The 15,613-nt window shown below is 38.3% G+C and overlaps 1 protein-coding gene across 1 annotated transcript in view; it reads right to left on the bottom strand.

Annotated features, from left to right (window-relative positions):
* Window positions 1-15,613, bottom strand: part of RAPGEF5 (Rap guanine nucleotide exchange factor 5) — a 230,116-nt gene that overhangs the window by 88,954 nt on the left and 125,549 nt on the right. The window contains exon 9 of the mRNA XM_041727416.1: window positions 14,129-14,254. Within this exon, the coding sequence (XP_041583350.1) occupies window positions 14,129-14,254 (126 nt within the window). The remainder of the gene's footprint in view (window positions 1-14,128; window positions 14,255-15,613) is intronic.

Raw genomic sequence — 15,613 nt, forward strand, 5'->3', positions numbered from 1 at the left:
GAGAAGGTAAAAAAAAAGAGACTTGGTTAATATAAGACAAAAATAAATTTGGTTGCCTAGGATTGGTCTTTCTCCCTTTTTTTCTGGAATGGGGCTAGGTGTGTTGGAAGAGAAAATGGACTGAAAATGGACTTCAGTGAGAACACAAAAACATTTCCTATTTTTCTGAGTACTAGTTTGCACTTGGGGTACCAAAGAGGATAGGAATCATTGTAGATAAACCTGCTTACATAAGATCCTTGCTGCATCAATTGTGACTCAGTGAAGATTAAAAGCTCGTGTCTACTCTTCACCAAGTATGAATTCTCCCAAAGATTTGTCTAGACTCACAAACTGACTGTTGGTGATGAATCTCCCTGTGTCTTCTGCTTGTCATTTCCAAGTGAATTCCCTGTGGTACAAGCCCTTGCACTTAATGTTGCAAATCTCCAAAGAACTAGAAGCCTGGAGTTGGTACAACTTTGGATTTGTACAGATTTGGTTGGGTACATGAACTTGGGAAACATTTCAAATCACCCATAATTGCCTTCAAATATTGGATTCAGGTTATTTATATATATATATATATACACACACACACACACATAATGTATTACATATATATAATGTATTACATATATTTATATATATATATTTTAAAGCTTTTATTTAGTTATTCATGAGAGACACAGAGAGAGGCAGAGACACAGGCAGGGGGGAAGCAGGCTCCCCACTCCCATCAGGGGAACCCGATGCAGTGCTCGACCCCAGGACCCCAGGATCATGACCTAAGCCGAAGGCAGATGCTCAACCACTGAGCCACCCAGGTGTCCCCAGGTCCACAATTAAAAAAAAAATTACTTATTTATTTAACAGACAGAAAGAGAGTGCATGCATGCATACAAGCAGGGGGAGGGGGAGAGAGAGAGAGGGAGAAGCAGACCCCTTGCTGAGCAGGGATTTTCCCCAAGTGGGGCTGAATCCCAGAACCTTGGGATCATGCCCTGAGCCAAAGGCACATGCTTAACCACTGAGTCAACCAGGTGCCTCCAGGTCCACAAATATTGATTGAAAGCCTAGTGCTGGACACTGGAGATAAAAGTCTAAACAAAAATGGGGATTGCCCTCAAAGAAAAAATTCCTTAAAGGAGAGATATAAATCTGCATTTTTTAAAAGGAGTGGTTAGTTAATGAACTTAGCCAGTATAAATAACTAGGCCACTTTCTTGTTATTTCTAAGAGTTCAAGGCAGTAAGATCTAACATTTTTTTTAGTTTGTCATTATTTGGGAGTTGCATTTCTCAATCGTCCTCAGGACATTCTGAACTCAAAAAACAATTCCAAATATTTAATGGCTTGACATGAAATATAACTATGATATCCTGAGAGCAGAGATACTCCTAGCTGGATATGCTAGATCGGCCATCTGTCCCATATCAATGCTATTTTAAAAAGAGTAAATTTTTACAAGTTCTATCCACATGAGTATTTTTAGAACATAAAAGAACAGAATGATTCTTGGCATTGATAGGCATGTTCAATCAGAGTGAAAAATGGCTACTGAACGCCTCCTGGATAATCAATTATTATCCACTATAAAATGGTAACAACTTCCCAAAGTTGTTTGAGTGTTCAACACTCAAAAGTACGAATGTTTTGAATTTGGCAGCAGTGGGTGGTGGTGGTGGTGGTGGTGGTAGTGGTCTTCACCTTAAGAATTTCAGAGCTAGAAGAAATCTTAGATCTCTAATCTCCTAACCTTATAGATGAGAAATGTGAAACTCAAGAGAGGTAATGTGATTCACTAAATTTGTACTCAGTGTATTTAATTTGGAGGAAGTTTGTTAATAGAATTTCAATTCCTCTGGAATAAAATGGATTTAAAAATGCTGGTAACAATATGGTAAATTAACTGAAGAAAAATTTCATAAACATATTTGTGCCCAAATGGAAGGGCGATTAAGTAAAGTATGCCATGAAAACATAAGGAAAGACTCAGGATGTGTATGTATACTGACATACTGGGCAAGGAAGGTGGAATCATGGTTAGTTTTCACTAAATATTTCTTTCTTGTAGCTTTCTATTATTAATAAATATTCTGCAAAAGGCATGTATTACTTCTACAATTAGTAGGACGATTTTAAACAAAAAAATCTTTTACAAAAATGTGCTATAAATTCCAGCAAGTTGTATGATTTCTATTGTTAAATACCTATAAACCTCTTCGAGAAGTTTGTTTACAGAAACAAATACAATCAGTAAAATAGGTCCAGAGCTATATACCATATACTGTTAAGAAATATATATTTTGTAGTTGGGGCAACTGGGTGGCTCAGCCAGTTAAGCATCCAATTCTTGATCAGCTCATGATCTCAGGGTTCTGGGATGGAGTCCTGTGTTGGGCTCCCCACTCATCAGGGTCTGCTTGTCTCCCTCCCCCTCTGGCCCTCCCCCTGTTTGCTCTCTTTCTCCATCTCTTGAATAAATAAATAAATCTTAAAAAATTGTTTTTTGTAGCTAGCAAGGAAAAAGGTAAAGGGGAAAGTGGTAAACTCCAACAATATGTGACTTTCTTTGGACTTGGGATTTATTATCTTTTGCTTTTTATGATTTATATCCTTTCCCAGTCATAGCCCCAAAAGTAAAAAAGATGACGCTTAATTTAACAAATGCTTCACAGAAATGTAAGGCAACAATTCTCTGCAAACAAATACCTTATTCAATGTTGCCCCTTTCTTCTGTGTGCCGAGTGCTGTTCACTCTCTTGTCTTTGTTTTCTCCCTCACTAACTGGAGGGTGCCTTTGGGGCTCACTCAAATCAGATCTTGCTTACTCCTGTCTCTGCTCTACTTTGTGTGATGCCTGGTTCTAGGTGCTCAACAAATGCTTTTCGCAATGAATGAAGGCAAGACTAAATTAGTCTTAGCCATATATATTAAAAGTTTGCTCTACATATGAAAAAGAGAAAGTTCTACTGAGCTTAAAAATTTGGCCCTTAACAAAGTTAATTTTGTATGTGATGGCTGAATGATCACTCCTGGTGGTAGGATGCTAAAGAGCTTTTTGGCTGCCACCCACCCTCACCTAGTAGTATTCTTTCTAATCATCTCTATGAGCTCAAGCACGGGAACACGGGAATCCGAGATACACTGCTAATGGTGGACAAACTAAATGTCTGATAAGGGCTGCTGGCTGCTGTCTGAAGATCTCAGTGCAGTGAGGTAAGTAACCAAATTCCCCAGTGTTGGTGGTCATTGCATTCAACCAAGGAATGCATATTCAATTCACTCTGGGTCTTCCATAAGCTTGCGCCACCTAACTTTTTGTTTTTTAGGGACCCCTAGGCTGATATGCCTGCAGCTGGCCGTCCTAGGTCACTCAGAAGGAAGAGACACCATTCCTGGCTTTTCTATTCTGGATTGAAATAGTCTCACAACCTAGGATTAGGCCAAAATGGACCAACAAAACTCCCTTTCACTACATTCTTTCCACAGGTTCTGAGGTTGCCAGATGTGGTGCATAAGAGTAGAGGAGTAGAGGCTAGGGCAAAGATGCAAAAGTGGCAAGCCACAGAGGGTGGGGCACAGGGGAATAAGCAGCTGCAGCTGTTGAAGACACCTAGGGCCCTCTGATCTCCAGTAACAAGGATCTTTCCAGGGTGTGGTGAATGTTTCTCAGGTCTGTGCGTATCTCTTCCCTATGCCAAGATTATGAGTAATACTGAAGGACGGGAATTTGAGATTTATTGAGCTGGGACGGAAATGGAATCTACTTAAAATCAAGATAAAGTCAGACTTGATTGCCAAATTATAATGGAAATGGCATTTAATAGTTCAACAAGTCATGAAAGGTTTCTGTCCATAAGCATCTGGCATTCAAGTGTATTCCTCAGAAGACAATCAGGATAAAATTGGCTATTTTGTTCCAGGGTTTCTTTTCTTTGATTTTGAGTCAGTATTCCTCCTCATCCAAACTCAAAATCTTCCCTTTACCACCTTGATGGCTTATCCTGTAACCTCAAACCTGTAGGTATAAACCAGCATCAACTTGGGCCATATGTGCTACTATCTCTGCCATTTTATGTTCTGTAGTCTTACATCTTTTAAAATTCCAGTCATGCAAGTTACTAAAGGAGACAGTATTATCTCCATGGCTTCAATTCCCTTCTTGGTTCCCATGTTTTTAGAATTATATCAGAATTGTTTTAATACTGAGTTAATTTTTAGATCTCTGACTCCCTATGGGTATTTAATGAGAAGCACTGGATGATCTCATTTATTTTTTGCTGGCAAAATTTTTTGTGCCTGCTTTCAGGAGTTGCTATGTTAATCTTCTGAAAGGGCAACTGCTAATAAGTAGGGGAGAAGTATTCATTAGAAATGTTTTATGGGGGCAAGGGTCATTTCAATCAGTCTAGCCTCACTTTAGTTCCCCCACAAAATATATCTTTAGGAACCCATATAAAAACACACAAAGATTGAATCATAACTTTCTCTAACACACCTAAAGGATCTCTAGTTATTATTTTTATTAATGATTTTTTTTCACTTTTGATAACAGAGGTTAAAAGGTGTCTATTTTACCAGAAGATTATCAACGGAAATATTTCTAACCTTTCCTTGTGATCAACAAACTTCCAACAGAATTAATGGATCGTACAGTATTTATTACCCATTCTAGAGGAAACTCTTTATAATTCTATTTAGCAGGTGCCCGTTTTTAAATGAAAGTTTTTTCTCATCCAAACAACCAAGACACAGGATATCTAAAGTTCTTTCCGGTGGCTATGGCTCTCAGAGGAAAACTCCAAGATACTTAAACTGATTGCAAAAAATAACGCATCATCACAATCCCCCAACTTGTAATAACTGTAAGTTCACTGAGCAGGGAAAAAGTAATAGCATCCATCAAGCATAAAATTCAGTTTGGGATTTTATTATGCATTGCACCATTTGGGGATCATTAGACTTCTCGATTCATATGAGTATCAATATGAAGTTTGTTTTACCTCTATAAATCCTAGCCAAGGCAAAATCATGAACGGCTTACAGATTCATCTGCCTAAAGTACCATTCTCTCCTCTCACTGACTGCACAGGGCCAAAGTTTTACCTTGATATATTGTACTCTACCCCCACCTTTGCAATCACCAAGATATGCTCTTATGACTCATTAAATTTTCATGAGCCTCCTTACAGATCCCTACCCCCAAGCCACTTCCTGTCATCTTAATTGTCTTATTATCACCATTATTCTCTCCCTCTATGTGTTTCTTGGATCTCCAGGAACCCCTAATCCTTTATTCTGACTCAGCTTGCCTCGACCATGCTCAGCCTTTCCTGGAACCTGAACAAAGAGGACACTTACAGGGTTTATTAAAATTGTTGAGCCTTGTTCACTTAATTATGGACAAATGTACTCTAAATGAATCTGCATGCCATATCTCATTTCTCCATTTTTTTTTCATCACAGGGGGAAAATACTAGAAAACAACAACAATAAAAAAAATTAAGAAACCTATTCCAGGTACATCTAAGTCCTGTACATCAATTTCTATAGAATAAAACATGTCTTTTCTGCTTCAGTAATGGAGCAGACTATTGTTTTTAAATTAAAGACAAATTTTTATGTGATGAAAATTAAGAACATGGTCATGTTTTAAGTAAAATATGGGCATTTAACATGATTTATCAGAGAAATATGTACTGCACACTTGCCCACAGTCTGTTATGTTCTGTTATGATATTTTAAGCAATCTTCTATTTTTGCTATCTTAAAACAACATTTAGGGCTGCTGTATGCCAGATGGAATTCTTCCTTTCTATCCATTTCCCATTGCAGAAGGGAAAAAAAAAGTTCTTTGCATCTTACATGGAAATCTTTTATACATTTCTTTTCCTCGTCTCTATCAACTGAAGTATTTGAATCACTCAGAAATCACCAAACTTTGGCTGAATCAGTATGAGGTAAATATCATACAGCAGAGTGTATATTTAGAGTGAACATATAAGCCTGTGTAGTATTCATTAACAGAAAGTATTCATATGACATGCAAACTCAAAATTTATTTCTATAAAAACAGGACCCAATCACAGTCAACTTTTTAAAGAAAATGATGATGTAGTGGCGTATTTTCGGGTAAAGCTAATGAACTGGAACTGAGCTATACTTGGACATTCTGTCTTCCCAGGGACATAACTCAAGTCCGTGGACTTGAACTCCTCATGTGAAATCCTAGTTTATGCTGGTGACTGCTGCTTATAAAACCAACAGAAAGGACAGTGAGAAAAGGCAGAGTGTGACCCATTCTTCTTCAAATCCATTCCCGTGCTGCAGCAGCGCAATCTCAAAAATTCAGATGTAATAACCTTTCTCTCTCTTGCTTTAATTCTTCAGCAATCTCAAAAATTCAGATGTAATAACCTTTCTCTCTCTTGCTTTAATTCTTCAGCAGAGCTCAAAGGTATTTTGTGAGTAACATACAGTGTTGGGCTTAGCCTGTAAGGTCATGCCTGCTCTGGCCCCCAGGCCTCTCACCCTGGTACCATGCTCTGGCCACTTGGAGCTGGCTGGAGCATCCTCTCTGTGCATGAGCCCTTCACGTCATCATCATCATGCATGTTCTTTCCTCTGCCTGAAATTCCTGTCCTTCCTCATTTCTCCTAGTAATGCTTCCAGGCCTACAGAATTTCTCCTTCTCAGGAATGTGTGCGCATCGCCCTGGACCAGTTGAGCTCCTGGTGACAGGCTTCCACAGCACTTTGCATAACACCTCACAGGTAACTATGAATTCAGCCTCTGAATTTCCTGCAATGTCAGCTCTCTGAAGGCAGTAATGCATCAGGGTGTTCCATGAGAATGGAAGCACATTATAAGCTGCTCCCTATGTTTCCCTTTTCCCTGAGATCTCTTCACGTTTTTATTTCTCCAAGCCTCAGTGGTACACAGTTGTCATGAAGTACTGTCCATCTGTCTCTGAAGGACCATCCGTCTGTGTGTGCATCTTTTCCCTACTTTTCTGTCGTAAAGGATCCATTATAAACTCAAATGGAACTAAACTACCCAAGATTTCTAGTGTTATTTAATCATACAACAATCTAGAAGGTAATAATACTGTTGTATTATTAATAGTAATGCAGATCAGGCCTTGATGGGAGTAAAAAAGGAAAGAACATATAAGGTTGCCCAGGTTCTGGAGTGAGATATACCACCATAAGCCAAAGAAAAATAACCTATTTCTTGATATTTCACCTTAATGGTTTCTCAGTCTGGAGATGAGATGGCTATTTTAATTTTATAAGAATAAGAACCTAATGAACCTAGGAACAGCATCTGCCCCATGGGGAATATAAGATCTTCGAGAATGTGATTTTGATAAATCTAACTGAGCCACCATCACTTTTCTTAATTGGGCCTTTTAAAATAAACTTAAGTATTTTCAGAAAAATAAACAAATACTGTAATGACAAATTCCTCTCCTTGAAAATGCTGAAATTCATTTTTTAAAAATAAATGTCGAGACTTGCAGTGGGCTTCTTGTGAGAACTTAAAAACAGAGCTAATGAGCAGATGGCTCCACCAGACAGCACGAGCACATCACTTTCCCTGGCAGTTTGGTTGCCATTTTTCTGGTAAATAAATAAATAGTCCCAACAAACCAGACTTTAAGAGCATGTGAAGTGAACCAAACTTGTAAAGCATGCTATCCAATGAAGAAGAGCATGGATTGCTGCATTTGTGAAATATGTTTATCACAGGTAATTCCTTCTTCTCTCTCAATGCCTTGGAAAGTATTTAAACACTTGATTAAATACTGTCTTGGATGATTACTTGTTTTCCATGTGTGAATTTCCCCCCCACCTCAACTGTAAACTTCTTAGAGGCACGAACTATCTTCCGCCATTTTTGTGTTATTCTGTGGTCATATTAATCCTGATTGAAAATGAACTAAAACTGTTCATTCAAGAAGTCTCTTTCCTATGAAAAGATACTTTAGTACCAAACCAACAAGAAGAGAAGATTATATTATTAAGAAAAATAACACCATTTCTATATAGTGATTTCTCAGTTTTATAGGTGGGCAGCTTAATATATAATGAATGGCCTATCACATCTGAATTCTGGCTTTGTTATTAAGCAATGATGTTATAAAGTTCTGTGTGTATTTAAGTAGTTTCTTGGTTAATCCAAATTACTGACAAATTTTAAATAATGCCATGGTTGCTCTTAACTTTACTTGACTAGATATATAATGCAAGTTTGAATACGGAATGGTCAAACCACCTTTGCTTTTAGTATTTCATATAGAGTAAAAACACAGTTTTCATCTTATACTTAGCCTTAGTAAGTGACCAAACAAAAATTGGAAAAAGGCAGAGATTAACTTTTAATAGTTAAAATCAGAGGGCCAGCAGCCAGGATACCCCAAACCACTTCTCCCCTAGTCATCTGTGAACAAGGGACCCTTTGACGTAGGCAGAATTCCAGGATGAGGCTGCAGGAAACAGGGAAAAGGAAGCCCCGGTCGAGGCTGAGTGATAGGGACCCTACCCTGGCAGCGGACTATGCCAAGATTCGGTTTCAGAATGTGCAAAATCCCCTTCCCACCCATATTTCAGAAGTGAATGAGAAAAGGGGAAGGAAGTAGGGTGGGTCCTCAGACTTAACAAAGGAACTGAAGAAAACGGGTGGGGAGAGTGCAGGCTATGGACAGAGTCCCTAGGGAAAGGACTGCTTAGCCCAGCTCTCACATACATTTCACAGATGCACATTCCTGCAGTTTGGAAATTAGGAACTCGGTTTAGCGGCTACTACTGGCACTTCTACTCTACAATACACTACAAATATGTTAGGAGAAAAAACAGTTTTGGCTTTCTGGTCAAGAGTGCAGTTGTATTTCAGAAGAAAAAAGGACCCACCTCTAGGTACATGTATTTATTTATTTTTTAAAGATTTTACTTATTTATTCATGAAAGACACAGAGAGAGACAGAGAGACAGACAGAGACATAGGCAGAGGGAGAAGCAGGCTCCATACAGGGAACCTGACATGGGACTCGATCCCTGGTCTCCAGGATCATGCCCTGGGCCGAAGGCAGGCACTAAATTGCCGAGCCACCCAGGGATTCCCTAGATATATATTTAAAACAGTTATTTCACAGATATGAAAATATGAACAGTTTACATGCCTTTCACATCTAAATAAGGACTCAAACGAAGCAAACACATTAGTGTTCTCTTTTCTTTTGTCCTTCCTGTAACTGCCACTACCATCACTTCAATACATTATTGTCTATGTCTTTCTTCTAGGGTGGTCTTGGCCATTCCTCTTTCTCAGGATTGTCATGATGCTCATTATTCCAGTTTCCTGTCCTCTGATCCACCCTCCTTCCAGTAATGATGATAGAGAGATGCACCCAAGAAGCCATCAGACTTGAATCCACTCTTAGCCCAGCTCTGCTTAGTCACTTAGCCTCAGCTTTCTAATGTGTCAAATGGAATAGTAATATTTATCTCATAAGAGCCCCCCCCATTCTTCTTTTCTAGGAAAACTAGTAAAACCAAGTTGTCAATGACTTCTCATTATTCTTAATTTCTTTTAGAATGACATAAAACCTTACAGCCCTCCAAATTCCTCATGGTCTGGTCCTAATCTTATCTTTCACAAAAACTTCACCCCTCATCCCCACTTGTGGTATTCTGGTGACAAAGAATGGCTTCCGATGTCCAAAAATACCTTGTACTTTGCCATCTCTGTGCATTTTCTAATGTTCTTCCTGCTAGCAATGCTTTTCTTCAGTTTGAATTATTTAGTTGAACCCAAACTTACTTCAAGTTCCACATCAAACTTTACCTCCACCATGAGAGAATCCTGTTTCCCTAGGTGGAAATTCTTCTTCTAACTTCTATGTATTTCTCTGGGGATTACCAACACTGTCTCCTTGTATCTCAGTTATCTGTGTCAATGTCTTCTTTCCACGTGACCATACTTCTTCAGGGTAGCAGCCACCCCAGTTATTCTGGGTTAATCCCCTGTGGCACTGGCTTTAACTAAAAAGGTATACTAAATGAATAAATGACCAAGAGTATTCTAAAATGATAGCTTAGTAATACCAATTCAGACTGTATGAGTCAAGGGAGCATCCATCTCTAAAATCACAGTTAATTCTGAAGAGACACACATCATTGCAGCAAATGCCAAAGCTTTGGCTAAGTACTCCAGTTCATTTTGGGGCTACCAGAGATTCTGTCCACCCAAGGTATTTTCAAAAGGTCTGGTCTGAGAAGATCATTTATATAGTTCTCCTGCTGTTAGCCAGAACCCCCGCCTAACAATTTTCCAATGAGAGAAACACTGTGTGCTTTAGCATGTATCTCAGACACCTGAAACATACAGCAGGAAAACAAAAGCAAGGTAAATGTCTTGTAGCTTTTTGGCAAAGATGACCAATCATTCTATTACTAAACATAACATATGCCTACCACTTAATATAAAATAACACACATTCCCACCTCCCCAACGACAGTTGTCGAATTTTGCCAATTTTACCATCTAAATGATCTATATCTACAGCCTTCTCATTTCCCATTTACCACTCTGGTTCAGCCTTTGATCTTTCACCTGACTCACGACAATAGTTTTCTAAGGGTTCTCTCCAACACTTTCCTCTTTTCCACTCATTTTTTCCCCTAAGCCAATGCCAAAGAGATCTTACAAAGACTACGTCTGATTGTGCCACTTCCCTTCTTTGATGGCTTTTCTTTGCCAGAAAGGCAAGTCTAAACTCCTTATAGTGACTTACCAGGTCTTATACAGCTGAATTGTAACCTCCCTGACAACCCACTCCTCTTTATTCCCCATGAATCACCCAGTGCTCAAGTTATGTGTCTTCTTGTTTGTCCCTCTGCCTTCCAGGCTCTTCCCTGTCCCATTCTGCTGTGGCCATGTGTCAACCTTCCAGGTCAAGCTTGAAAGTCCCCATTTGGTAACACATGCCCCTTCTTCTAGTAATATAATTAGATTAAGACTAGGAAATATGCCTACAAGAGAAGTCATTTCTTCAAAGACTCAATGACCAAATTTTAACCCACTATCACAATGTTTAGACAAAAATAACCCATTTCCATCCCCTTCTTAAAGTTCTCACATAATAATTTTTGACACTTAGTAACGAGTGTTGGCTAATTTTGCCTACATCTTGTTAATATAAAATAAGAAAACCAAGGGCTTCCTGAGAAACCTGTGGTAATTATACATTTGAATGTTTTTCTTTCAGAAATACCTTGGCAAAAGCACAGAATGAAGTGCTTCTCTAATTGCTGAATTTATAATCATGGCATTGGTCAGTTTGAGAAAATATTAGAAATGCCTACTCACAATGCTCTAAGCTCCTTCTATTTGTAACAAGATGTACCAGCAACAAAAGCTTTTTTCTTTTTCTATTCAGTAGTACTTTAAAGTAGCTTTCTCATTTTGGCACATATGTATCTAAAGGGATGTGATATTCTAGAACTGGAGAAGCAATGTAGTTTAGTAAACAAATAAACAAACAAACAACTCTATGGGTAACTTGGATTCTAACTCAAATTTTACTATTGTCTCCTTAAATAACTTTGGCCCAGGAATGGCAGATGAGGTAGATGAAGCATCTTAAAATTGTAAAAGAAAGGAAATCTGTATGTAACTCCAGGGTTTGGTCATTATTGTTACTGTTATTACAAGAAGAAACTGCAGGCCTGGGTTTACATTAGGTAAACTGTAGCTTCCTCTCTATATCCTGCGTGTTATAACTGAGTTCTCATGAGCCAGAGCAGACAACTGCCATTGAAAAGAGAGCAAGGGAAGGAAAAATGCCAACACTGTACCCACCTCATGAACATGGTGAACTCCGTATATAAGCAAAGGTAGAGCTACATCAAATGCCCAAGACATAAATGGGTCAGATAATCTACCAGACGGTTTGTGTTCCTCACATGTTATTGCAAAAAGTGTAAGCATCTAGCATCAAACAACCCATAGAGTGGAGCACTGTAACAGTATCAGCCTGGAGAGCTCATTAGTTGAACTGCTGTCATCCTGCAGGAGGGACATGGCAGGATGGCTGAGATTATATTCATTACTAAGGAAGAAAGATCTTGAATATTCACCTCTCCTTACTCTAAGCTTTAAAAGGAAAACTATGCAGCAAAGGCCATAATTCCAACATTTATTTATATATCATCTTTCTTCTAAGGAGCATAAGCACTATCAGAGCTGGTAATGCATTTATATTATGATATTCATGCAAGAAGTAACAAACCTTGTTCTATTTTATAATCTTAAAATGAAGGGTTAAACCTTCCTTTTAGACAAACACAGAGAATAGGTAGCAATAGTAGACAACCATCAGCAAAGTTGTTAATCCTCTACTATTAAATTTCTGTCTCATGTTAGAAGTCTTTACAGTTACCAGCACCGAGTTCTGATTTATAGCATATATTTGGAGGGCATTGATAGTCTCATTAGCTCTAACTATAATATTCTGGATTGAACTAAATACAAGGCAAAGGCAACACTGGTATCTTTTTAAATGAGCCTCAAGTTGTTTGTGGCATAAGGCTAATGATTTCTAGTCTTGGTGAAGCTACCCTATTATCTGTTTGGATCTAAAAGATCTTGCCCTACCCTTAGGCTGTCACCGGTTCACTGAATTGAATATGCAATTCATTGCAAAATATATCATTCATTTTAAGGACCACAAGGAAAGAAAAATGCCCATGGTTAAATTATGATGTGTTTTCATATCAAATCATATCATCAATCATTAAGCCTTACCTTGATTTCAGAGATACTAAAATGTGGGGGGAAATGTGACTTTTGAAATCAATAAAATATGGTATATGAAAACTGTTGTTCTTCTTCTTAAAATGAATCAAAAGGAGCACCGTTTTGAGAAACTTAAGTCACATACTAGGAAACTCAAATATTCTAAGGAAATGACAGAGATTAAGAATCAGTCTTTGATACAGTCAACCTTTGGGGTGCTTTTAACACTTTAAACAAGTCCCTGGACTTTTCAATAGTACCTAGTGAAGTGAGGGCCCGTAAGATGTCCGCTCTCGCTTAAAGTCAATGATCACCCCTGAAATAGCTCAGTTACAGGGCTTTGAAACTGCTTGATAATTCTCCCTCTTGGGACACCAACTGTTATCATCTGATGTTGCACTGTTAGAGACGTGTTATGTTAAACTAATCAGCCCACCACCCTTGAGAACATCTCCCCTCCCTTTTTGCTCAGTAAAACCCTGGCAATTTGTATTGAGCCTTAGAGCACAGAAAGCATGAAGCAATTTTTTCCCTTTGGAAAGGGTTGGACATAGAATCCCAAGGAAAAATTAAACTCAGAGGAAGACATGTTTATAAGCACTGAAGAATTTTCCCCTTTGAGCAACCCTGGATAGCTGAGTACGGAGAGCGCAGTCTTACAAACAACAACAAAGTCAATGAACAACAATGTGTAGCAGAAGAAAGTGGTGCCATTGTCGTCCCAGCGTGAGGGCAGCATTCTCAGTTCCAAGGCTCAATGTGAATAACTGCTTTCAGGAGAACCGAGCAGAGCAGCCCTTTCCTCCAGTTTAACTACATGCAGACAATATAACTTTTGTTGGAACACAAACATTCATAAGATACTGGGAAAACTCCCTTCTGACTCTCCCACTTGGTGAAAGCATCTATTATCTGTTATTCTGCTCTTACCTATTTCTACTGAGTCAGGATACATTCATTCGGTAACTAGAGCCATGCCATACTCAACATAAAAGTACATCAGAATGTTCTTTCAAAATTCCTATTCCACAAACTATCTGATAGGGTGAAATTCCCAAAGTTGAACTTGAAAGCCATCAAATCAAAATCACAGAGATGCATTCATAGTTGCTTACATGTATTCTTCTATTTCTACAGGATTTATTGAGAAGAATGCTCGTATAAATCCAGTGTTATAAATGGCTGGCTTAGAGTTATGAGCAGCCGTCATTTTTACTAAGGAGGATACTTTTGGGGGGAAAAACACAAAACAAGAATTTAAAATATTTTTTCCTTCAACCACACAACCAGGCAAGAACATTTCCCACCCCTTTAAACCTGCATCCCCAAGAGAAAAAGGGCTTACGTGTTCAGATTTCTCCTGTTCTTTTTTGTCTGCCTGTAGAAACTGACAGTTTTCTCTTGCCAGCTTCTGGACCAGTTCGATTCGTCCAATGTCATCTCTCTCCTGAAGTTTGCACATCACTCCCGCCTTCAAAGTTGGAGAAAAAGCGAAGATATACTTAAATCCACAGTCCCAGGACATGACACCACTGAAAAATTCCCCTTACGATAAGCTCATCTTCTCTGTTGCCTGGATTAAAGCATTTTGGTAAAATATTTTGCCTTTCCAAAACTCAAGTTGTATTATTTTAACCTAGGAATGCTATGCCAAAGGTCTTAAAGTTGAGATCATGTATCAGTCTACTTTAAGAGAGCGAAGGGCAGAGCAAACTAAATCATCTGCTACTGAAGTGTGCTCCTGATATGCCACTATTTGTTCCTGACAGCCTGTTTCCTGTTACATAAGCAAAGCCTCACAAGAGGTTAAAAACTCATGGGAAAGTTAGCCAGGAACCACTTTGACAAAAAGGGTGAAATGATAGAGAGTACTAAAAATAACAGTACATAGTTCCTAATTCTTTTACTCCACCAGATTATTCCATGTACAAATACACAGTTAACAAGAAGATCACAAGATCTTTTTTTTTTTTTTTTTTTTTACAACTGGAAAGTTACTACAGGGCATTATTAGCAAAATGTCTCCAATGTTGCATGAAATACTGTTAAAAAGTTTATTAAAAATAAACTGGAAAAAAGAAAGCTTAAAATGTCATCAGGGATTTGAAATGATCCATAAAGCATCACATTTTTTATTATGCCAAAGTACCTAAGCAACAATAATATGAAGCAACAGAATCTAGGACTTTGATTAGAAAAGAAGCTGTTCATTATAACACAAATTATGAACTGTTTCTGCTCAAATTCTTTTAAAAATGGTTCATACTGACATATCAGGACATGATCTAATGAGATTCCTTGACAGTAGCAGTCAAATCATGGAATCTTTGTTTTATGCCATGCAACTTACAGGATTTGAATGGACTTAGCAAAAGGAGGGACCAGCAAATGATGCTCAGCTTCATGGTCTTAATGGTGTGTGCCAAAGATACCCATTTTGTTGAGTGGGCATCAACAAAATGGGATCATCTGTGCAAAACAAGGACTATCTCTTATTCCCACGGGCAAGAATAGCTCCTTATCTAGCAGCTTTTGCAACAATTAGGAAAAAAACAAAAAATTCTTCAAGTGGCCCAAATCATAGATTCCCAGGAGATAGCAAGTGGAATCCCTCCACCAAAGTCAGATATTTATTTTTAAAACATCCCTCACAAGTGATCCTCCAGTTCATCTCCAGGGTTTCTTGCACAGGGATCTCAGTTTATCTTAAGACAGCCTGTGCACTGTTGGAGAGCCACAGTTATTAGGAAGTCCTTTACCATACTAAATAAAACTCTGAAATCTTTCAACTTCAACCTAATGAGTACTAGTCTTGCCTTTCATTTTAAAA

Source organism: Vulpes lagopus, chromosome 13, assembly GCF_018345385.1.
Source record: "Vulpes lagopus strain Blue_001 chromosome 13, ASM1834538v1, whole genome shotgun sequence".
NCBI lineage: Eukaryota > Metazoa > Chordata > Mammalia > Carnivora > Canidae > Vulpes > Vulpes lagopus.